This window comes from Marmota flaviventris, chromosome 12, assembly GCF_047511675.1.
Source record: "Marmota flaviventris isolate mMarFla1 chromosome 12, mMarFla1.hap1, whole genome shotgun sequence".
Classification (NCBI taxonomy): Eukaryota; Metazoa; Chordata; class Mammalia; order Rodentia; family Sciuridae; genus Marmota; species Marmota flaviventris.
This window is the reverse complement of record NC_092509.1, coordinates 108,120,831-108,146,302: the sequence shown is the minus strand read 5'-3', so window position 1 is coordinate 108,146,302 and position 25,472 is coordinate 108,120,831. Positions and strand designations below refer to the sequence as shown.

At 49.0% G+C, this 25,472-nt stretch overlaps 1 protein-coding gene across 1 annotated transcript; it reads right to left on the bottom strand.

Moving 5' to 3' along the window:
• Window positions 1–1,999: 1,999 nt before the first annotated feature.
• On the bottom strand, window positions 2,000–21,810 carry Aldh9a1 (aldehyde dehydrogenase 9 family member A1). Its single transcript, XM_071600366.1, has 11 exons — window positions 21,579–21,810; window positions 20,167–20,312; window positions 17,633–17,762; window positions 16,705–16,839; window positions 14,912–15,108; window positions 14,025–14,165; window positions 11,114–11,302; window positions 10,819–10,906; window positions 6,493–6,634; window positions 4,305–4,417; window positions 2,000–2,662 (listed from the first exon to the last, which is right to left on the bottom strand). The coding sequence occupies exons 1-11, from the start codon at window positions 21,757–21,759 to the stop codon at window positions 2,568–2,570; spliced, it is 1,557 nt and encodes a 518-aa protein (XP_071456467.1). The 5' UTR covers window positions 21,760–21,810; the 3' UTR covers window positions 2,000–2,567.
• Window positions 21,811–25,472: the final 3,662 nt, after the last annotated feature.

The window sequence follows — 25,472 nt, the reverse complement described above, 5'->3', positions numbered from 1 at the left end:
TGTGCACTGTCTAATAAGCAGTAGCCACAGGTGGCTACTGAGGGCTTGAAATGTGGCCAGAACTGGCAACTTTTTTTTTTTGGATACTAGAGATTAAACTCAGAGGCGCTTTACCTGTGAGCTACCTCCCCAGCTCTTTTTATTTTGAGGATCTAAGTTGCCCAGACTGGCCTCAAACTTGCAATCTCCTGCCTCAGCCTCCCAAGTCACTAGGATCACAGGTGTGCACCACCACATCTGACCAACAAGGTGAATCTTTTATTTAGTCTAAATTTAAGTAGCTATATGTGGCTGGTGGCTACGTACTTGGAGAAAACAGCTCTTACACCAGCGGTCCTCAGCCTCTCAATTCACCTGGGAACATTTTAGGAATTCAGACTCCCAGATTAATTAAACTAGCATCTTGGTGTGTTTAGAGCTCTCTGGGCAATTCTAACATGCAAAGCTGAGAACCACTGTTCTAAAAGCACCATCTGGAGAACTCCGTGCTCCTTAGATCAGGTTCAGACCCACGGGCCTGAGCCGGGACGGCAGAGTGCACATGTATGGGAGGAGCCCTGTGCTCAGGACACCCTGAGCAGCGCCCAGGTAAACGTGCAAGTTTCCTCTGATCCCAGGACAGGGCAGCTCTTGCCTTCAGTACTCTCAGTGTCCATAGGTGGCTGGTGCTGGTGCCTTCAGCAAAGGGCACAGACCTCTCCTGCGACCTGGCGCTTCCTCCCGTGACGCACATCACCCCCACGTGCAGCACGTGGGTGTCCTCACATTGCGTTGTTTATGGATATAACAAGGAAACAACCTGGATGTGGCTGGCAGAGATGCAGGTCTGTGAGGTGCTGGGACCGAACCCAGGGCCCTGCACTGCTAGGCACTCGCTGCGTCACTGCGCCGCACCCCCAAGCCACAGACGCAGTTTTCATGGGTTCAATCCACAGGTGTGAAGCCCATGAGTCTTCACTGGGTTGGAGCTCGGCTCCGAGGGGCTGGCTGCACTGTCCTGGGCCTGTACCGAGGCAGCTGTCCCGGAGGAGAGTGTGGCTGGGAGGCAGAAGAGGAAGCGGCCAGATCCCCGGGTCCCTGAGAACACACCCCATGACCCAAGGACCTCTACCAGCCCCATCAACTGAAGTCCTGTGGCTTCCCTGGGGACCACATCTTTAACACATGCCCTCTGGGGGATGTTCCACATCCCAACCCTGGAGTCTCCGAGAGGCTCCGGAGGGAGGGCAGCCCCACCGACTCCTTGGTTTCCAGCAAGTGAGACCATTCTGAACTGACCGCCGGAGCTGAAAGGTGACATACTGGTGTTGCTTGAAGCCACTGCGTGTGTGGTAGCTTGTCACGGAAGACATGGGAACCAGGGAGGGGCACAGGAAGCACAAGCACTGGAGCCCACACCTGGCCTGCACCCATGCTCACTTAGGGCCCACCTGGGACCAAGACTTCTCCAACGGTTTCTACACCTCAAGGTCAGGCGTGGGCCTGTGCTGGCTGAGTGTGTTAAACAGAGGGGGCAGCAGCAAGCACCTGGGTGCTCAAACCTTGGCCCCCGCCCCACTGTTTCTCCGTAGGACCATCAGGAACATGTGCCTTCCTGGGGGGTTCCTATTGCCTACGTTAAACAAGCATTCCAAGACACAGTGGGGGACCTCTGTGGCCTGGCAGGGTGTCCCGTGTGACCTCGGCGCAAACAGGACATGGTCAGGTCTAGCCCAGTGACGAGGACCTTTCCTTATCTCTGTCCCTATCTGTGATGCTATGCAGGCTGTCACTCATTACCTGTCTGGAAACAGAGAAGGGGGCAGGGAAGACGTGGCTGGAAGATCACCGGTCTCTCTCCAGGACATCTCTGTTCATGGGCAGCAGGGACGGATGGAGTGCCTCACAGCAGCTCCATCTGCCCCTGCGCTTCCCAAGAGCAGTCCCTGAGCCCTCTGCCTGAGCCCAGTGTCCCAGTGTCCCCCGGGAGGGGTGGCGTCCAAAGCAAAAGCACAAGGACCAACAGCAGATGCACTTTAATTTCACTGTTGCGCTCCCGCCCACAAAGAGGGAGTGGAACCCCCCACCCCCCAAGCTACCGGCCAAAGTCGGGTCCCCTCATCAGCAACTTCCTCGCTGGAATGACAGGACGAGACTAAAACCGTGAACATGCAGGTGTCGCCTCTGCTGACTCCACTGGGAGCCACCAGAACACGTTCTCCAGGCCAGAGAACCAACGTGCTCGCGGGCGGAGCACGGGGCGTCCCGGCCCCTCTGCCTGCTCTCTGGAAGTGTGCTGCTGGCTTTAAAGATCTCACAGAAATTTTCATTGAGGAAAATCAAAACCGTCTGGATTCGTGTCTAAGTGGCACTTGCAACACATTTTCGATTAGGAAGGTAACTGAAAGGTGAAGAATAAGGCACGACCACTCCCTTACCCTCAACGGCCCCAAGTCTGGACCTGGAATGGATCCAGGAGGCTGGGCACACTAGTGGCAGAATGCCCACCCTGGCTGGGAGGACCTGGTTCCACCCCAGCACCGCCTTGTCCAGAGAGCCCCGCCCGCGGACAGCCTCACTGTGGCTGTTCAAAACGCAGTTTCCACATCGCCCATCTCCACGTACACGGTCTTGAGCTGTGAATAATATTCAATTGTCACCCGGCCGTTCTCTCTGCCAAACCCTGAAAGGAAGAGAAAGGGCCAGGATGAGCCAGCAGTGCGACTGTCTGAAAGGCCCCCACTGCCCAGAGCCAGGCCCTGCCCACCAGGCAGGGGACTTGGGATTTGAAGCCTGGGGCTGACGTCCTCAACCCACGGATCAGCCTTGGCTCTAGGACAGCAGGCAGGTCCACGGGTCTTTGGGGGTAAGGACAGGAAAATGCACAGGTCTGTTTCTCACCAAGAAGAATCTTAATGCTGGGTGCCTACTATTCTGGGTAAAGGTCCAAAAATGTTCAGGTTTTTTATTAAGAAAACCTGCTAAAAATGTTAAAGCAGTCTCCACAACAATCAACCTGTTGTCTCAAAAGGTACTAATTTAAAACTTAACTCCATATAGCAGGTTTGTCAGCCTCTCGCAAGCCAAATCTCTAAGAGAACCCGCTGTCTGCACCCTGCCTGCTCCCACGGGGAAGGGCCCGCTGCTGATTCCTCTGAGGACTCGGAGTCGAAGACACCGCCCAGTCCCTCATGGATAAGGTCACTGTGTTCAGAGGACAGTACCCCATGCCCTAGATAGACAGGCAAGGACCAGGTCCCCCCAAAACCACATGCTTCCATGAGCGCCATTCACAGGATGCCACACACAAAGGTTCCGGCAAGTCCCAGCTATCCTGCGTCCCGTGTCCTCAGAGCACATGGCTGGTGGAACCAGCACTGCTCGGCAGACCCTGCTACCTCCTCACTCCCACAGGCACGCCTGGGACAAAGAAAGCAAACCCTGGCCTAGGACCCCAGGGGCCTAAGTGGCAGACCCCGTGCAGATGTCCCGCACTGAGGTTCTGCATTCCTGGAACAGCACTTGGCTCCTGCTTGCCCTTGCAGCTGGTGTTCAGACCTTCTGCTGTTCCTCGGGGACAACAGGGTCCAGGGGAGCACAATCAGGGAAAGCCAGGATGATACCACCAGAACACCAACAAGAGTCAGATCAACACCCAGCTGAGCAGAGTTCACGGGTCGCACGTTCACCAACGCCGTAGTGGCCGTGAACACTGCCAGAAACCAGGGCTCAGACTCTTAGAGTGGCGCCTGGGCAAAACCCAAGCCCATTTTCAGTCTAAATGAAGAGGAGTGTGGGAATCAGTAGATGTTTACAGGCAGCAATTTCCAAAAGAAAGAAGTTCTAAGAAATGGCTACACTCCTGCAGCCTGAAACCCCATGACCCTGAGACCTCGGCATCTCTCAGGCGTAGGAGCCAGTCCACAGCCACGGAGCGGGACGAGAGTCACCATACCTGACTGCTGAATGGCCAAGGGAGAGGTTTTTGTAAACTTCCCGGGGTTTATTTCAGAGGCACTTGGCCTGAACCCACAGTGGGCAGAGCTGGTAAGGTAGCCCTGAAGGAGGGTTTAGCAACTGCAGACCACCAAGAAAAAGTAACTCTGCCCCGACGGCAAACCTTTCCGGGATGTGCATCAGCAGTCCACCAGCCGGCTGCACAGCAGAGCCTCCTGGAGATGCCTGGCCTCCAGAGATACGGTGCACTGGGAGGGCCAGGAGCCTCCATCCTGCCTCGCGATCTGCTCTCACGAGGCTGAGAGCCCCGGTCTGCAGAGGGGACGATGGCCCGCCTGAGCCAGTGCTTTGCACTCGCCAGCACCCACCTGACTTCTTGTAGCCCCCAAAGGGCAGCTCCACCGGGCTGACGTTGTAGTTGTTTATGAAGCAGGACCCCGCCTGAAGCTCAGCCGCCACTCTGTGAGCCCGCTGGATGTCCCTACCAAGAAGAAGTGCTGGTTACTACAGTGTCCTGTGCTATGACTTTACAGGAAAAGTCAAACTGCTGGTTCTAAGGGCCCTAACGCCTTGCCAAATTTTTCTTTTTTCAAAATGTTTTAAAAACTTTTATCAACAAGGCAAAACAGGCAGAAGTTAAGAATTTAGTTTCATCCCAAAGACATCCACAAAGTAAACAGCAACAAGGCTGCCAGAGCAATTCCACGAGAAAACCGTCTTCAACAAATGGTGCAGGAACTAGAGAGCCGCGAGCAGCACTCACACACAGGGGCTCGGGCACAGGTCACAGACCTGACATCTGAGCATGAATTGACACCAAGTTACAGACAAAATTGACTTTGTCAAAATAAAGATTTGTGCTGCAAATAAGACTAACAAGAGAGTGACAAGAGGGGCTGGGGTTGTGGCTCAGCGGTAGAGAGCTCGCTAGCACATGCGAGACCCTGGGTTCGATCCTCAGCACCACCTAAAAATAAATAAAACAAAGGTATTGTGTCCAACTGCAAAAAATAAATATTAAAAAAAAAAGAACGAAAAGAAAACCCACAGATATGCAAATCAAAACCACCAGACAGCTCTCCACACCGGGGTTGGTAAACTCAGGACAGACAACAAGGGCTGATGACGGTGTACAGAGCTGGGACCTTCGTGCATCCTCGGGGGAACGTAAAATGGTGCCTTCCCTCTGGAGAACAGGTTGGCTGTTCCTCAGAGAGCTGAACGTGAAGTTACCAGGGACAGGCACGTTCGCTACCAGGCGCACAGCCAAGAGAATGCACGTGCCCGCGCCAGCCAAAACGTGAGCAGCAGCATTTCCTAACAGCCCAAGGCTGTCACGGGAGTGGACGGGCTGTGCGAGGTCACGGAGCAGCAGCAGAAACAGCCCAACGCCTGTCAACAAACGAATACGCCAAAGGCGGCGAATCAGTACAATGGAATATCGTTCAGGAGGGGAGAGGGGCAGCCAGCCCATATCAACACGCTTCATCTCGCATGAAGCTTCAAACACTGAGGAACGGAAGAAGACAGTCCCAAAAGACACACGTCCTATGAGCCCATTTACACGGAATGTTTTCAGAACAGGCAAATCCACAGGACAGAAAGTGGATCAGCGTCACCAGGGTCTGGGGAGGACCTGGGGGGCGACTGCGAACTGGCAGGCAGCTCCTCCCGGGATGAAGACCACTGGGTGGTCGCGCACGCCGAGGGCACTGGGAGCCCGGGGAGTGGACGGGCTGTGCGAGGCCGCAGAACAGCAGCAGGCGGGGCCGGGCCTCCCCAGAGCTCAAGGGTCACTACTTCATGGGCCAAAAGGGAGCCTGGCTTTCCTTCCAGGCTCTGCCCACGAAGCCACCAAACGCTGAACACGGGTGTCAAGAGACAAGCAGCCCCTGTGTAAAGCAGCCTCAGAAAATGGCGTTCCTACCGCCAAGGACAAATCATGTTCCCGTGTGTCACAGAAACCCGCAGGAGTCTTCACAGATCCCTGGCTCCCAATCTCCCTACCTCTGTCCCTGGGACTAGACTTCGTACAGATTACAAGCTCCTCCTGGGATGAAGATCACTTCATCACAAGATCACTCACGGTGGTCACACTGAAGAGCAGCCCAGGAACCCACAGCACAGAGACCCCACGGGAGCTCCAGTGCGCTCCAGTTAGGAACTGCCAAGACACCAGAGACCGTGATCTTCAGGGCTACTGACCAGCAGTCACATGCACACGGCATTTAAATTCCTTTACAGGTATGTTTTCAAAAGCCACCTAACTGAATGCTCTACACAGATCAGAACCCTAAAGGCCTTATTCAATGACAGACCAAAAGGACAGAATTTTCATCAACAAAGTCTAGAACTCAATTCACACCTGACAACAGGGTCTCGGGCCTTCACAGCAAACCACTCAACACTGCTGTGGCATCTTCTGACTTAAACTGAAGCAAACAGAAAGTGCTGCCCGGTGAGGGCAGCGGGCAGCAACAGATTTAAGCAGGCTGCAGCCCCACCCTCCACCCTCCCCTCTCTCCCCTCCACCCTGCCTGGGCGTCCTGCACACACCTCGTGAAGACGCCAGCTGCCAGTCCAAAGGTGGTGTCATTGGCTCGTTCCAGAACCTCGGCTTCAGTGTCGAAGGGCAGGATGGACATGACAGGTCCGAAGATCTCTTCCTTCACACAGGTCATGTCGTCTCGGCAATCAGCTGCAGACATTCACAACAAAGCCCGCGTCACCGGAGCCAGAGTCCACGGTCAACAGGAGAACACTCAGCGTGCACTGCCAGTGGACACAAACTGCAGCACCCTTTCCACCTGGCAACGTCACAAGACTCACCACGGACTCGCAGCCAGGTGTGATCCTAAGTCCACATTCTGTCACTCACCATAAGGAAATAGCTAATGAGGACGGCGCCCAGGCAAAGCCGACAATGCTAGCGACCCAGGAGGCTGAGGCAGGAAAGTTCAAGGCCAGCCTCAAAAACTTAGCAAGAACCTGTATCTAAGTGAAAAATAAAAAGTCGTAGACCAACTCTGGGTTCAATCCCCAGTACCAAAAAAAAAAAAAAAAAAAAAAAAACTCAGGAAGCAACAAACTAAGCATCTAAAATAGAGGAAATGATCCTAATGATTTAAAAAAAAAAAAAAAAAAACTTCATGAAAGGTTTTTGGTTTAGGGGTTGTTTTTTTTGTTGTTTTTTGGTACTGGGGACTTAACCCAGGGGCACTGAACCAGTGAGCCACAACTCCAGTCCTTTTTTTTTTTTTTAATTTTGAAACAGGGTCTCAACCAAATTGCAAAGTTGCTCAGGCTAGCCTCAAACTTTCAATCCTCCTGCCTCAGCCTTTCAAATCCCTGGGAAGATGGGTGTGCACCCCTCCCAGAACACTTTTATGAAGCTTCTAAAAGCAAAGTATTTTTTGTTTTTGTGATGCTGGAGAGTGAGCACACACTTGGGCCTTGCACACACTAGGCACTACCCCTGAGCTACAGCCCCAGCCCTAAAAGCAAAGTCTCTGAAGAAAACTTAGTTGAGTAATGTCATGATAAAACACTCACTTTAAAAATGATATGAAACTGTATACAGTATCATCCAAATTTCTCTTAAAATGTTACACATAGTTGGGTGTAGTAGCTGGCACACACCTAGCTAAAAGGAGGGTGAGTTAGGAGGATCACAAGTTCAAGTCCAGTCTCAGCAACTTAGTGAGGCCCTAAATAATTTAGTGAGGTTCTGTCTTAAAATAAAAACGAAAGGGCTGGGGATGTCGCTCAAGCAGTAGCACGCTCGCCTGGCATGCACGGGGTGCTGGGTTCGATCCTCAGCACCACATAAAAACAAAATAATGATGTTGTGTCCATCGAAAAACTAAAAAATAAATAAATAAATAAAAACTAAAAAGCGCTGGGGATGTAGCTCAGTGGTAAAGTGTCCCTAGGTCAGTCTCTAATGCCAAAAATAAATAACTAACTATATACATAAAAGGTTACATATTTTTTTCACATCTTCTTAATGACTGTGATATAATTAGAATTAAAAACAATGTCATCAAAACCCAATATAAAAATATAAACTAGAAATAAATAATTGAGGAGGTGTTCACTTTACACAAAAATGCATTTAAGATCCTTTATGTGGCCCAGCACAGTGGCATTCACCTGGGATCCCAGTGACGTGGGAATCTGAGATAGGAAGACTACAAGTTTGAGGCCAGCCTCAGCAACTTCAGAGGTTCTGTTTCAAAACAAAGAGGGCTGGGGATGTGGCTCAGTGGTTAAGCGCCCATGGGTTCAATTGCCAGGACCATAAAAAAAGAGAGAAAAGAAAAAAGAAGAAGCTTTACACGGCTAATTCCCTAAAGAGACCTGACTTATACTGGACATCTAAAATACGCACATCTAAAGAAGTTCCTGTATCCGGATGTCCACTACTAAACCTGAACCCCGAGACTCAGCAGGGGGGCGCTCTCCCACACTCACCTGCGACCGGTCCACCTGGCATAACCACCAGAGCGAGAACTGCTAGCTGAAAGGCTGTTATACCTGCAAAAAGGGCTCAGGGCAAACAGAGCTCGGGAGCCGCCTAGAAACACCAGCTTTCAGTCCCCAGGCCACTGTCCACAGATCTACAAAGACGGCTATCCCACAGCCTCTCAAGAGACAGGCTGTTGGGGCTGGGGATGTGGCTCAAGCGGTAGCGCGCTGGCCTGGCATGTGTGAGGCCTGGGTTCGATCCTCAGCACCACATACAAACAAAGATGTTGTGTCCGCCGAAAACTAAAAAATAAATTTTAAAATTCTCTCTCTCTCTCTCTCTAAAAAAAAAAAAAGAGAGACAGGCTGGACCCTTACACAGTACACTAGACACCTGAAAGTCACTCTGTACTCTGGGGACACCTGAACTATCCTCAAAGACACACGGCAAACACTGAGTCTGTATTTAAGGATAGTTTGTTAGGTTCTAACTCTTCAGAAACTAGTGGTCTGTTTACCACTGTTAGGGAAACCATTAGCCAGGACAGCCAAGGACTCAAGACAGTTCATTCATCACTCAATAGTCCCCGAAGATATTTTACCATCTTATACAGACTGACGTACAGCAGGGTGGTGGGCAGCGAGTTCTGTACTGGGAATCAAGAAAGAGGGTATGAAAAGGAGCTGCTGACATGTAAGGACTGGAGAGGCTTCTGCCTGAAACCTGTCACTCACCACGTGTCAGTCCCTCCAACCCTGGCGGGGAATTGAAAGAGTGAGGCTCTGGAATGAACCATTCCCAAGGTCTGACGGACATAAACATGAGTGTGGGTCTATTAAAGGCAGATTCTAATTACCCTAAGTACATATACGAAGACAGGAATGGTGTGAAAATACTTTGTGTACAACCAGTGACTTGAAAAATTGTGCTTAATATGTGTAATATGAAATGAATTACATTCTGCCATCATATATAACAAATCAGAATAAATTAATAATTTTAAAAAATCAGTATGGATTATGCAATACCTGGATCCAACGCCCCAGAAATCATTTATTCCAAATGACTTTACTGCAAATTGTTCCCACAATCTCTGCCTTTTTAAATTTACTCAGGTAAATTTAACATAGCACACATTGATATTCTAATAAATGACTCTAGGCCCCATTGCAAAAAAAAAAACAATGCAGATTCTAGGCCTCAGCCCCTGAAAGGGACATTTAGGGGTCCACAGCAAGAAACTGAAATCTGCTTTTTCAATGAGTTTTCCAAGTGACACTGATGCAGCAAACACAACCAGGCTTTCAGAGTCACTGGATAAGATCAAGAGCTTCCAGCTCCCTGCTCAGGGGTACAGCCTGTTCACTTTTGTTCTACCTGGAAAATATACGTTCTCCATAAAATATTCAGAAGTGCACATTAAACAACCCAAATCACCTTTAATCCCAGCACGCAGAGAAATCTACCACTAATACAATGGTATGCACAGTCCACTCCTTCTTTTGCCTCGGTAGACATTTTGCTTTTAACAGATTTGGGATAATCCATGCACACTACTATGGAACCTACACTTGTTATTTCATAGTGTCCAAGGCTTTCCTATTCACTATTCACTTACTAATGCAAGCTGATCCGTGAAATGCATGCAAGGTTTACAGCTTTTAAACATCAGTGATTCCGCCTATAGTAACGGTTAAAGGTTAAGCCACATCAAACATCAAGTATTAAAAACTGACACCACAGTCAACCTCGGGATGGTGAGGAATCAGCTTAGTTTATCAGATAAAATGTAAGGAATTATACAACATGACTCAACCTCTATAGAGTTTTCTAAAGCCTAAACTTACATTTTCATAGGAGATCCGTTTAACATATTGTAATGATAGAGACTGGCAGGAGCAGCGTTTAGAATAGCAGCTCCCTCTGAGGCAGGAGGAAAGAAGGGAGTTTCAGCAGGATGACCATATGGACTGGACAGTCAGGCCAAGAGGTTTTTAAGATTAAAAGGAGATGCTAATATTATTAAAATTACATATTTTTTAAAAGATTAACACACCATCTGACATATTGGTTTCATTCACTGATGCTCTAAATTCAAATACTAAACAGTCTTCACTGAGGAAGTGAACTCATTGCCTAATTTTTCATCAAACATGCACTTCCATTTTGTTTCTCCGTTTCACCTTTTTGGACTCTGTATTTCCAGAACAGCAGGTGCCGCTCCAGGCAAACCAGGCGGAGGCTCCCCTGAGACCCCAGAGGGCTTGGCAGCAGCGCAGGAATCCACTCCTGCCCAGGTGGAGATACATGGCTTGCCAGCTCCTGCTCCACACCAGACACACAGCTTACAAATATGAGTTCCTCTCCATTCACTGTTTAAGTCAGACCATGTAAAAGCAAACGAGAAGACGTACTTAACACACAAGGTCTCATGTAATATCCATCTTTCAGTTTGGGATCCTTGGGTACATACGGATCTCCGCCACACAACACTCTGGCACCCTGCCCAAGGAGAGAAGAAAGCACCTGGGTCATCCACAGGCACCCCTGGAGCCCGAAGCCACCCCCCACCAAGGAGCAGACGCAGCCAGCACCCCACCCCACCCCACGCCCACCCCGCAGTGCCACACTGATCAGGACACCCCCAGCTCTGGACACAACCCAGAGAAGGGCACCCAGCCCCTCACCCACCAGCCTCCTCACTGTCACCTGCTGCTTTGCGGACTTAACAAACCCCAGGACCCGCTCCAGGTGTGGCCGGTTGATGAGCGGGCCCATCCTTGTATCTTCCAGAAGGGGATCTCCAATTTTTATCTTCTGGGTCTGTTCCACCACTTCTTCCGTGAATTTATCAAGAATTGCCCTTTGCACAAACACTCTTGTGCCATTGCAGCAAACCTAAGGGACAGGTACAAGACAAAACGTGCGTAAGGGGGAAGGGCAAGCAAAAACCCCACAGCTTTAAACTTAAAAGAGGCACAACAAGTTTTTTAAAGGATATTTTCATCTCTAAAAATTGTCCCTGTGCTGAATAAGGACGGTATGTGTGACTGTGCTCACACCACTCTGCAAACACAAGTCTATTTTTATTCCGTTCATCTGAATTTCCTAAGTCCACTGCCGTCGTGCCCACGAGGCCTGGACCTCCTGCATTCTTCTCATGAGCAACCTGGCTGCGCATCTCAAGAAGGAAGGGACCAGGTGGCTTGGGAGGCTGAGGCAGGAGGATCACGAGTTCAAAGCCAGCCTCATCAACTTAGCAAGGCCCTGTCTCTAAAAACAGGGGAGAAGGGAGATGGCTCAGTAGTTAAGCACCCCTGGGTTCAACCCCCAGTATCAAAAAAGGGGTGGGGTGGGGAGGATTGGCCAGTTAAGAAAGAACGAACAAACGGACAAATAAAAATACCAAATATTAGTCAGGATGTAGAGAAACTGAAAATGGGGGCCCTGCTGGCGGGAACATGGGCTGGTACAGCCGCTGTGGAAAACGGGAGGGAGGCTCCTTCAGGAAGGACCACACGACACGTGAATCCTCCTCCGGATTCACATCTGAGACTGAAGGCAGGGACTTCTACAGATTGGACATGCGCACATCAGTGAAAAATTGGGCAATGAGTTCACTTCCTCAGTGAAGACTGTTTAGTATTTGAATTTAGAATTTGAATTTCTCACAACAGCCAGGAGATGGAAACGACCCAAGTCCCTCAGTTGAAGGCTGGAGGGACAACCTGGCGCATACACACCACGGAATACTATTGAGCCTGTTAAAGGGGAAGAAGTTCTGATACACAGTGCAACACAGATGAACCCTGGAGACACTTAAGTGAAACAAGCCACAAGTAAAAGAAGGAATACTGTACAGTGCTGTTTGTAAGGGACCTGGAACAGCCAGGTCACAGAGCAGCAACCAGGGAACAGAGCTGTTACCTAATGATTTCAGAATTTCCGTGTGGAGGGATGAGACAGCTCTGGAGACGGATGGGTGGCGGCGCTAACTGCACACAACATACATGTACTCAATGCCGCCGGGTACTCGAGAATGGTTCCAGTGGCAAACTCCGTTTGCTGTTGTTGTTTTTAGTTATACATGGGCACAATATCTTTATTTATTTTTATGTGGTGCTGAGGATCAAACCCAGGGTCTCACACATGAGAGGCGAGTGCTCCACCACTGAGCCACAACCCCAGCGCCTCTGTTATGTTTCACTGAAAAAAATAACAGTGTGTAAGGAACTCACACAAGCGCCCCAATAACCAAACAGCCCTGATTAGAAAGGGAGCAAAGGACCTGAACAGACATGTTTCCAAAGACATACAACCGACGGGCAGGTATGTGAAAGGTGCTCGGCAGCCCTAGCTGCTGGGAAAAAGCAAATCAAACTCTCAGTGCCCTCGCCTGGCGCCTGTCAGGACGGCTACCGTCGGGAAGACAGAAGACAGGAGCGTGTTCAGGGACGTGCAGGAGGGGAGCCCCGCCCTCTCTCAGTGGACGTGACTTAGTGAGCCACTGTGGAAACAGTGTGGAGGCTCCTCCAAAGCCTGCAGCACAGCCACGCGACCCCCCTGCGAGAACGTCCAAGAGCAAAGAGCTCGGCAGGCCAGAGCGCGGCGCCCACCAGCCCATCTGCAACCCCGAGCACCAAGACAAAGACACCATGGAGCAGGACACGGGGTGAAGCCAAGCCCTCGACCGTGATGCCCAGCGGAGGGCGAGCTGCACCTGCAGAGGGGCTGGCAAGGGGAGGCCCGCGGAGGGAAACCCCTCACCAGGCGCCAGCGAGAATCGGTGTTGGTGACAGGGCTGCGAGAGCCTGACGAGGACCGGTGGCTCAAGATGTCCCTAGGAGCTAGCTCCCCGAGGCACAGGCGAGGCTTCAGTGAGGGCCGCCCTGAGCGCAGGCTCATGGCCAGACCCCGTCACACACCGTGCTATCCCCACCATAAGGGCACAAACTGATGCGAAGCTGATTGATAAGAACGTCAGACCTCCCCAAGGAGGTCTACAGAGCAAACGTCCAGGTCCCCAAAGATGATCACCTGAGGAGCTACTCCAGCAAAAAGAGATGAGAGACAGACGGCCGTGATCACTGCGCGTCACACAGAGGTAAACGACTGTCACGCCCAGGTCTGTGTACGATTTTAAAAAACAGTGGTAATTTGGAAGGAGGAAAAAGAAAAGCAGTCAACTGAATGCAGCACCATCTCTGAACCTTGAATGAGAAAGTTTTTTTCCTTTGCTAAGAGCACATCAATCAAACGAATGGCAGAATTTTACTGATAACTACACATTAGTACCACCCTGTCAGGGTGAATCTTCTGATTTTACTAGGTGTGCTGTGCTTATATAAAATAAGGCCCTTGTTCTTAGGAACACTGAGGGGCATGGAGCTTAGGGGCCAGGGCCCACGACTTCCTCTCAAGTAGTTGGAGAAACTTAGTAAGTACGCGGAGGTACACACCCACGAGGAGCCATGAAGTTAGAGTGTTTACACTTCAGCGGCTCATGGGGAGTCTCTGTATTGTGTAGGCAACTCTCTTGTCTCAAAGGTCTTCAGGAGGAAGTAGAAGATGCTGCAGACAGAGCGGCTCCTCCCCAGCCTCCTCCAGTGACAGTACGCACCTGGCCTTGAGTGAGGAAGTTGGCCATCATCGCCCCCCTCACGGCATTCTCCAAGTCGCAATCGGAGAAGATGATGAGTGGAGATTTGCCCCCAAGTTCCAAGGTCACAGGTTTGATCCCTTTAGCTGACAGTTCCATGATCTTGGAAAAGAAAGACAGAGCATTCAGAAGTAGGACTCAATCAGACTGCACTCTACAGAGCTCAGCCTGACTACACAACCCGCAGCCTCTTTCTCCTCAACATACGGTGCCCTTGGCCTATTTACAATTTTCTTTTCCAGAGCCAGGTGTGATGGCATGTGCCTATAAGCCTAGCTGAGGCAGGAGGATTACAAATTTGAGGCCAGCCTCAGCAACTTAGCAAGGTCCTGTCTCAAAATTATAAAAAGGGGTGGGAGGTAGCTCAGTGGGAGCGTGCCCCTGGGTTCAACCCCAGTACTATAAAATACCTAGCTGATTAAAATATTCTCTTCCAGAAAACTGGAGAGAATCCACAGAGGCCCCTTGAAACTCTGAGGGCTTTCCCTGGGACCACTACAGTCAGAATGGCCTCGTGACTGCCACAGTGTTGTGGCCGCAAGCCCAGAACGCAAACTCAGGTCACAACGACAGACGTGAAATACTAGGGAAAACACCCTTCCTCTGTGGGAGGCACAAGGCCACCAGGCCTGCCCCGAGACACGTCACCTCCCCAGGCAGGAGCAGGGGCTGCACCCACCTGCCTAACCAGGACCCCACGCGAGCGAGCTCCCCTCCACACTCCTACGGGGAACTCCAGAGCTTGGCCCCAAGGAACCCCCTGCCCCTTCCAACTGGTTAGGCAGAAGCCAAAGAGAGTCCCATACAGTCCGGGCAGGCTCTCCGGCCACGTCCAGAAGCCACCTCACCTTCACACCAGTGGGCACGCTTCCAGTGAAGGAGACCTTGGCCACATCGGGATGCTGACACAGAAACTGGCCCGTGGCGGCCCCTCCCTGCACCACATTGAAGAGCCCAGGAGGCACGCCAGCCTCCGCATAGATCTCAGCCAGGAGCAGGGCGGAAACGGGAGTGAAGGGAGACGGTTTAAAGACCATAGCATTACCTGTGTGAACCCAAAACACAAAGACTCGAGACCCGGTCTCTACGAAACCAGAATAATCCCAGTGTTTCCTGTCCCCCCTCAGATCCCACAATTGCTGTTTTAATAGACATACCTTGTCCTTCATTTTGGCTTCTATCATTAAACACACCTGCCCAGTCTCAAACACCTTACACCTGCACAGCTGGCTGTGCACATAATGATCCCATTAACACCCTCGGCAGCACCAAGAGGTAGGTATGGTTAGTCCCATTTTATAAAAGCTGACGCTAAAGACCTGCAGGGTTCAGGCTAGAGTCCCCAGAGCTGCTGGCTTGATTCTGACATTCTTTCTCCTCTCCTCTATCACACTGTCTCTCAAAATAGGAGTATGGACTCCTGTAATCCCAGCAGCTTAGGAGGCTGAAGCAGGAGGATCGAAAGTTTAAGGCCAGCCCAGCAATTTAGCAAGGCTCTAAGCAACTTAGCAAGACCATGTCTCTAAAAAACAAATAAAAAGGGCTGGGGATGTGGCTCAATGGTGGTTAAGTACCACTAAAGAGAATCCACTAAAACAAAGAGCACCCACAGCAACAGGACACGAGAAACTCTTCAACGTGGCATCCTAACAGGTTTTTAACACTGGATTTTAAGTTAAACAAACATTTTCCCTACAGATTCTTTATTTTTATATAGCACAAGAAAACTGCTTCTTCTAGTCACTTGGCCACCTACTTGGCCACTGGACCTCTTCCATCATTTCTCTCAAGACCCTTAAAGAAGGGGCTTTGCCTTCTGTTCCCAAATCGAGTCACAGGCCTGCTACTGTCAGGAGCTGCCACATAAGAACCAAGTGCCCCTTAGCTCTAAGCAATGAATGAGTGTGGAGATGTGGCAAGCCAGCCATGGGCTGTGTGTGTGTGTGCACTATGAGCACTGAGCTCACAGGGTGGACTGAACCAACACTGGCCCTCTGTTTGGGAGGGGACGTATGTGTCTTTTTGTGTCGTTTTGCTAGCTCTGCCTATGATCCCCACACAGCACGAGATGGGCGTGGCCTTCCTAGATGTCAGTCACCTGCTGACCGCAGACATCAGAAGCTAGACTCAACCCCCTGAAACCTGACCCCTTGCCTCATCTGAATGGCTTCTCCCCAATAAAAGGGTTCAGCACCTGCTCCTCACTCTCTTTATTGCCTGCCTTGCCCCCCTTGTGGGATCTGTGGCTGATGAGTGGTCACTGAACCCAAAGAAAAGGTTCTTTCTGTGTCTGTGTCTTTATTTAGTCCCCAAATTCACTTGGAATGACCCTGACCAGTCTAGTTGTGTGATGCGACATGCTAGAAATTCTTATCCAGAAAAGACAAATCTAATTCGATTGAAGAGCAAAAATCAGGTTTCTTTCTTCCCATATACAAAAATTAGCTGGGCAAATAAAAAGTGGGACCTCGTAGATGTGATCCAGTGTGGGACCTGAACATCAGCTTCCTGGGGGCCAGGCAGGGCAGGTGGGGACACGTCCTCTGAGGCCACTGTGCTCTGAATTGTGCGAATGTGAAGAGGTGAGGGGGAGAGGATGGGGGGAATGGACGCTCCTGGTGCAGGACCAAGTGCTTCTTACCGCAGGCCAAAGCAGGAGCAGACTTCCAACAGGCGATCTGAAAGGGGTAGTTCCAGGCTCCTATCCCCACACATACCCCAAGTGGCTCTCTTCTGGTATAACCAAAGGATCCTCCTGGGAGCTGGACGTGTTCACCTAAGGGGAAGGCAGAGGTCAGAGAGGAATGCAGGCCGTGCTGCCAAGCTTCACCAACAGCACCCCCAGTGCCTGGTCTGCCCACACTCCAGGCAGGCCAGCCTCCTTCTGCCCCAAGACACTGCTCACCGTGCCCACTCTTTCTCTCTTTGTTTTTTTGTTGTTGTTGGGGGTGGGGGGAGTTGGACCCAGGGCCTGGCACATGCTAGGGTAGTGCTCTACCACTGAGCTACAGGCCCAGGTTTTTTATAAAATTTTATTTTAAGACAGGGTCTCACCAGGTTGCCTAGGCTGGCATCAAGCTCACAACATGCACTCATCCTACTTAATCCTCTAAAAATTCCTCTACCAAGATACCTTTGATGAAATAAAATGGTAATGTGAGAAGCTTGGAATAGGGGAGAGTCTGAGGACCCAAACACCTCAGACTGTGGCTCCCCATGCTCAGGTGGGCCTTACCAACTGCCCAATATGAATTGTTGCCAACTTCATAACTTGTCAGAGAGTTTTTTGCTAAACAGGTGACACTGGTAAATATGACAAGCTAACGTCTACAAAAATTGTTTTTCCTGCAACCTGGTGCAAAGCTCAAGCACCATGCCAGACACTTTACTTGCCGCATGTCATCTAATCCTAAAGACAACCCAAGAAGTGGAGATTACAGCTCCAGCTCTGATAAGGAAAACCAGTAAACCTACCCCCTCCCCGCCCCAGAGAATACTGTGAACCCCGGACTTCAGCTCTGACCTAGCTTAACTCAAAACCTCTGCTCTTCTGCCCTTTGTTAGCTTACCAGCCAGGGACCCAGCCAAGCCCGCAAAGTACTCCAGGCACTGCCAGCAAGATGCCACATCCAAGCGGGCCTCAAAGATGGACTTGCCATTGTTGATGGTCTCCACAATGGCAATGTCATCCGTTCGCTCCTGAGGGCACAACACAAGAGGAACCTTAAGACACGTACATCTGGATGCACTCAGGGCCTACACGACATACACTACTCGGTTTTTTAAAATAGCAACAGCTTTCACTTTAAATGAAAATGAAAGGAATGGCCCCGTGGCATTTGGCAGAGAGATGCTTCCTGCCCTCCTCTCCAGTTCACCAAGCGACAGACACTTAAGCCCACAACCTCTTTACAAGCTCAGTCGAAAAACAGTTTCGTGAAGAGTGATGCTACGTTTCTGTGTCTTCGTGTGTGCATATGTGGGCCTGAGCATATGGTGAGAGAGAACAGTCCTTAGGGAAATGTACAAAAAGAAAAGGCATTATTCCCAGAGTAGATTTCAGAGCAAAAGATATTATAGATACTATTTAGGACTAATAGAAATCATTTTAATTCCAATTCTTTTTTTTTTTTTTTTTTTGGTACCAGGAATTGAACCCAGGGGCACTTAACCACCAATCCACATCCCCTGTCCTTTATTTATATTTTATTAGAGACAGGGTCTCACCCAGTTGCTTTGGGCCTTGCTAAATTGCTGAGACTGGCTTTGAACTTGTGATCCTCCTGCCTCAGCCTCCCAAGCTGCTAGATTTATAGGCTTTTTTTTAATGTTTATTTTTTAGCTTCAGGTGGACACAATATCTTTATTTTACACTTATGTGGTGTTGAGGATCGAACCCAATGCCTTGTGCATGCTAGGCGAGCGCTCTACCACTGAGCCACACCCCAGCCCCTACAGACATTTTCAAGAAGACATAACCACGTATGTTCATGAATTGTTAAAAAGAAAAAAAGGACAAACTAAAATAATTATCAGCTTAAAATGATAAAATTAAATTCTTTTTTTTTAAATATTTTTTCAGTTGTAGTTAACACAATATCTTTATTATTTATTTTTATGTGGTGCTGAGGATCGAGCCCAGGGCCTTGCACATGCTAGGTGAGCACTCTACCACTGAGCCCCAAATTAAATTCTTAACAAGAGGAATTTTTTTTTTGTCAAGAAAAAGTTCTCCATGACTTTTGACATTTCTGCATGGTCCAGGCTTCTGTGCCAAGAACTCGGGCAGGTGGTGTGAACGGCAAAGGCTTGGGAGGCAGAGGCCACGTCTCTGTCAGGCAGAGAACTCTGGAGCAATATGGACACACAAAGCTCTCCGCTGCATGCTCCTGGTGACATGCGCTTACATTTCAGGGTAAAAATCTCAGTGACCCTTCCCTCTGAACCCCCAAAATGGGCTTAACGATAATCTCTCTCCAGAGGACAGGAAGGGCAAGATGTGCCAGCAGCCCAAGACAGGCTGTCTCATAGGTTTAGGGTTCCCCTGGGGTACAACCCATGTACAAATGGACAGGCATCACCTGAGGGGAGGAGCCTTGGAAAGCCGCGTTCAAGTCAGCTCTGCCTGCTACACTGTGCCCTGACACACCATCTTCTTCTCTGACCCCAGAGCCTCATGTGTTGTCACAAATGCATACACACTCTTGCAAGTAGGGCAACTCTCAAACCCTGTTACTTAACACATTTAGACCAAGCTGGGTATAGTACACCTACCTGGGGCAAAATACGAAAGAAAAAAAAAAAATCAATTTCTTCCCAATTACTTAGTGGGCTAAGCAGGAGGATCACAAGTTTAAGGCTAGCCTCCATAACTTAGTGAGGCCCTAAGCAACTTAGTGAGAATCTGCTTGCTCCTCAATCCAATCCCCAGTATCCCCCCAAAAAAAGAAGAATCCCCACAGTCCTACTACTCGGCTATGCATGACCCATATTTCAATGTGTACTCTTCTGAATTTTACAACTTTACTTGATGAATACCCATTAGTTTCCATTTATAAGATTCTAAGAATTTATGTGGTCTTTTTTTCTTTTCTCTCTCTTTTTTTTTTTTTAAAGGGAGCATGTATGAATCTATTACATCTTTCCAGGCAATTAAAAACTAAAAAAGGAAGATACAATTAAGTATTAGAAGAAAAAATATAAAAAGGAACTAACATACAAAATGCATTAAAAAAAAAAAAAGGAGACAAGCCACATAAAGTACATTATAATTCAAAACAAATACAGAAAAGAAAATCTGCCAAGGGAGATGGCCAAAAGCCAAGATCCAGTAAGAAATGAAAGCTTGTTTTTCATACCAAAGGGAACACGTGGCAATGTTTTTCCACTTCAACAAACATTATATAACCTGGAGCTGTGGATGTGGGAGAGCTTGTGTCAGGCCCAGGCTTCAATCCCAGCACCAAAAGAAAAGTCAAACCTAATGTTGCACCAAATTTAACTACAAAGAACCCTTGGAGCAATATGTGAGGAGCCTTCTGGAGAGGAATATATTAATACACACCTTTATTATCTTGGCAGAGGGGAATATATTAATACACACCCTTATTATCTTGGCAGCCTCCAAGAGGATTCGGCACCGCTCCAAGCCAGATTTCGTACTCCATAGTTTAAAAGCAGCCTTTGCATTTTGAACAGCCAAATCTACTTCCTTTTCACCAGAACATGTGAAAGTAGCTATTATTCGGCCTATAAAAAGGGGGAAAGTCAGCTTTATCTCAAATTGTTGCAACATATTTAAATAAAATTGTGTATTAATGTGTTTTTCGGGATCCCCTTCCTGTTTTTAAGTATGGTCTGATTTAGTGACCACTGCTATGCAAGTAGTTGTTTTTTTTTTTTTTTTTTGGTAGTCATTGACCCCTTTGGAATCTAATAAAAGTTGCAGACCTCTCTCCAGAAAAAAGCACTTAACCACATTTCAGACTGAGAAAGATCATGTCCCGTGTTGTAAACTAACCATGTTTGGGCTGATAACCCCTGTCCTGTATTCAGAGTTGAGTTCACTAACATTAACTTTCTAAAAAATCAGTGCAACACTCCTTACTACTTCTCACAATGGGGGGGGGGGGGGGGGGTTGTAGCTCAAGGGTAGAGCTCTTGCCTAGCACATGTGAGGCACTAGGTTCCATCCTCAGCACAACACAAAATAAAATAATTTTTAAAAAATAAGAATCTCAGGGTCTTGAGAAATCAGAATTGAAAGGAATCAGTCTTCTGGATGTAAACTCTTTCAAATCCCTTTCTATTCTCTAACTCAGTCATACCACTGACACTGGATAAATATGGTTAATAAGCAGCAATATCAGAAAAAGACATTACTAAAAGCAAGAAATGTTTTTCCCCAAAAAGAAAACAGTCTTTCTTACTCCAACTTTATTTCCTATCCCTAGCTGGGGCAAAATACGAAAAAAAAAATCAATTTCTTTAGACCCATAGCCCAAGGATTGTAACCAGATTCAACTAAATCAACAAAAATTCTTTAAGAATAGCAACTCAACATTTCCTTTTCACAAGAATTCCTGGGGACTCCGCTTTTTCCGGAGATAGTAAAGCCTGCAATGTCTGTAACACACTTGAGCAGCTGTCCGGCAAAGGCAGCGAGGCAGACTGCAGGTAGATAAGGTCCCAGAGCCTTGTTCGTCCCCTCTCCGGGCCCGAGGGGCGGAGCCATGCTCCCGCCCAGCCGAGGCCAGCGGCGCTCCGCGGCCCTCCCTGTCCCTCCCAGTCCCCGGGGGGCCGAGCTACCTCAACGCCCAGCCCCTCGGCCTGCGGCCTCACGGCTCCGCCACCCCTGCCCCCTGCCCTCTGTCCCTTGCCCCCTGCCCCAGCACTCCCTGAGCACCCGGCCTGCCTGCCCGCGGCTCTGCCCGCGCCCCGACGGTGCGGAGGAGGGCGGCCGCGGGCCCGGCCGGCTCTGCGGGGCGCCGCCCCAGGGTGACCGCCGCGCGTTACCGGTGGCGGGCTCGAAGGCCGTCTCGGTGCCGGAGGCGTCCACCGGCTCCACGCGGGCCCCGCCGCGATAGTTGAGGGGCTGCGACACTGTGAAGGTGCCAGTGCTCATGGCGGCGACGCAAGCAGGCCGAGGGGCGCGGAGCAGCGTGGGCAGCGTGGCTAGCAGGGCTCGGAGGACCATCTATCTGCGCGGAGGTGGGCGCCCGGCCGCGGAACGGGGCGGGGCCTGCGGGGGCGTGTCGCAGCGTTCTGGGCGTGGCCGAGGGCGGGTAGTGTGGGAGAGAGGCCTGATTGGCGAGTCGTAGCATGCGGGGCGGGGCAGAGGGCGGGGTTTAGGCGGGGCCTCACTGCCGCGGGGTCAGGGGCGGACGGGTCTCAGGAAGAGCGGCGGGCGGGGGCAGAGAGGGCGGGACCGGGGGGAGATGAGGCCCCCTAGAGGGCGGGACCGGCGGGAGAGGAGGCCCCCTAGAGGGCGGGGCCGGGGGGAGATGAGGCCCCCTAGAGGGCGGGGCCGCCGAAGACTGGTCCCTGGGAGGGCGGCAGGTCCCAGGGGCCGGGGCGCTGGGGAGGCGCTGGCCTGAGCAGAAAAAGTGGACAGTGGAGCAGGGCCGCGTGGCGTGGTGAGATCAGAGTTGGGGGAGAGCGCGGCCTCGGGGGGCGGAGCTAGGACACTGGGGGGTCGAGGCCCTGCCCCGACTGCACCAGGAGGGTGGAGCTGCACATTCGGCTCCTCCACCCCCAACCCCAACGGCTGAGGGGACACCCTTTTCCTGGTCCGTATTTGCATAGCACTTTTGTGTGTGTGTGTGTGTGTGTGTGTGTGTGTGTGTGCGCGCGCGCGCGCGGCCCTGAGGTCCCAGAGCCTCCGAGCAAGCTAGACCCGGGCTACACACAGCCTGGCAGGACACCGTCAAAGCATTTTTGGAGCGTGTCATCTCATGCACTTATCCCAGGATCTCACTCTTGATCTTATCGCCCAGAGAAAGCAGAAGATTGGCCTGCCAGAGGCCCTACTTTAGTCGTTATTTCATCCTTAACCTGTTTTGTCCCGTCGACCAGATGGGGAACACCAATAAAAACTTAAATTTAGTGTATAATCTATAATTATAATGTATACAAGCTCTAGATTATGACGTCCGTCCTGTCTTAATGCACCTGCATCAGTTTCACTGAAGTATTCCCAGATTTGAAAATTTGGGACTTGGGGTTTTTTAAAACGTATAATACTTGTTTAAGCATTGCTGTGGGGCTGGGGATGTGGCTCAAGCGGTAGCGCGCTCGCCTGGCATGCGTGCGGCCCGGGTTCGACCCTCAGCACCACATACCAACATCTTTGTTGTGTCCGCTGAAAACTAAAAAATAAATATTGAAATTCTCTCTCTCTCTAAAATAAATATTGAAATTCTCTCTCTCTAAAATAAATATTGAAATTCTCTCTCTCTCTCTCTCTCTCTCCCTCCCTCCCTCTCTCTTAAAAAAAAAAAAAAAAGCATTACTGTGAAGGCCGGAGATACACGGTACTATGATGTGAAATGCTTTTAAATTCTAAAAGCAATGTAAATGCTGATGGTGACAAACAGTGACACAAACAAGCCTGGTGTACAGGGCATAAAGGGCCAAGGCCACATGTAAAGGTGTGGGGTGAGGGAAATCTTTTCCACCTGCTGCCTGGGCTCACACAAGGTCTCAGACAGCAAAGGGATTTTGCACAAAGGCAGTCTTATGCATTCTTACTCAACTTCTGTGCATCTGCATAGAGACCTTCATGAAGAGAAATCAGTCCATGATGTATGTGGACGTTCTCTTGCAGCTTGTTTCTCCTCCAGAGGATGCAGTCGTGGTAGTCTGCATCCTCTGGAAGAAATCTTCTTCTTCTCCTTCTTCCTTCTTCTTTCTTCTTCCTCCTCCTTCTTCTCTTCTCTTCTCTTCTCTTTTCTTTTTCCCCCTGCCTGCCTTTAGCTACCAGCACATCTGCACAATATTAGGAGTATGGTTTTAGGTTTAGAGCAGAAAATAACTATTCTGGTGAATTTTTCCAACACCATACCAATTCGTTAATCCTTTCAATGCTTCTGATAGGTGCAGGTTTTTGTCTTCAAATGGAAATGGTAGTGCACAAACTCAGAACACCTGGGCCAAGCTCAGAGGACCACCTTTGTTATTAAGTTATAGTTAAAGCTCCTTCCTGGGGTTTCATAAACTGACATCCAGACCACTCACGTATAATCGAATCAAGCCTTTATTGAAGCACACCGGTGGCGGCTGACCAGAACATAAAGCTGTTCCCCTGTCAGCCCCGAACAATTGCAAGGGCACTCCTTATAAGCCTGAAAACCGCAAAAGGGATGTTAGGGGGTCCAGCCAATGCAAGCAAGCCAGGTTACAGAAGCAGGAGAGTGCAGTCAAGCGGCGGGAAGCTTAACCAATCACAGCCCAGTCACCCCAGTTACAGACACAGAGCCCCATTAGGTAGTTCCGTGTTCTTAAAGGTTTCTATAGCAAATGGAAAAGAACATTTTGCCCCAGTCATGACCCTTCTACATGGCATGGTTGTTTTACAGGATGAAGTCATAAAACAAAATGGAGTCACATTTGCTTCTCCTATCACAACTACTGTCCATCAGAAGCAGATGGTGACACCAGGATTTGGTGATGTGCACCGCAGGTCTCCAGGATTACTGCAGCAAGGACGGGCGATTTATGTGTACAAACACCCTAAGTTCTGTTTGCTTGTTTTTATTTTTGCTAGTGGGGACTGAACCCAGAGGTGCTTTACCACTGAGCTACACCCCAGTGTTATTAATCTTTGAGACAAGGTCTTGCTCAGTTGCTGAAACTGGCCTGAAACTTTTCTATCCTCCTGCCTACACCTCCTGAATCACTGGGATTACTGGCATGTGTTGGTGGTGCCTGGCTGTATCTCAAATTTTATGGGACAATGCCTATTTAAAATATTCTGCCCAACAAATAAATTTTGACTTGTCACATCATGATTTCTGATGTTTACTTTCAAAATATAATCATGATGTCTGTTGATCTAATTCATAGATCATAAAAATTGCAAGAAAAGCTGAGTATGGTGGCACACACCTGTACTCCCAGCAACTTGGGAGGCGGAGGCTAGAGGATCACAAGTTCAAGGCCAGGTTGGGCAACTTAGAGAGGCCCAAAGCTACTTAGCAAGACCCCATCTCAAATTTAAAAACAAAAAAATTTAAAGGGTGAGGGCTGATGATGTTGCTCAGTGGTAACTGGGTTCAATCAACAGTACCAAATATATATATATATATATATTATATTTCCAAATTTTGATCTGCACACAGATAATAAGGCTTACATTTCATGTGGGTAACACAGATTCTGTAGTAAAATCACCTTTTTAAAAATATATTTCATAATGTATTGATTGTTGTAGTTCATAATTTTTTACTTCCAATTTTGGAAAAAAATTGCTATTTTTATGATTGTGTTTAGTCCCTAACAAGTGATATTTATTGTCCTTTTATAATAAAATAAGACATACGGTCTCTTTTTATAAAATATATTATCTTTTTATTTATTTATTTATTTTTAGTTTGAGTATCCAAATATATTGTCATATATATATTCATATATTTTCATATACATTCATTTATATATGAATATACCCTAATAGCAACCAAATTTCTGCTTATACATTTTCATGTATATTCAGTTACATAACTATAAACTATAACTAAAGCAAATTGTAAACATCCATCTCAAAAGAAAAATAACTATATGCAAGTTTATATCCATTTCAATATTTTCATGTGTATTTTTACATATATATATTCATATTTGTATTCCTGTATATGGATAAAAATGTTCCATCTCTAAACTAGCCCTAACTATTTTTCTACATTAGCTCTATAC

Coding starts and splice junctions, on each gene's coding strand:
- Aldh9a1 (XM_071600366.1), bottom strand. CDS start 21,759: ATGGTCCTCCGAGCCCTGCTAGCCACGCTGCCCACGCTGCTCCGCGCC. Junction 17,763..20,166: donor AGGCTGCCAAGATAATAAGG/GTGTGTATTAAT, acceptor TTGTGCCCTCAG/GAGCGAACGGATGACATTGC. Junction 6,635..10,818: donor CATGAGACCTTGTGTGTTAA/GTACGTCTTCTC, acceptor GAATGTCTGCAG/CTGATTGCCGAGACGACATG.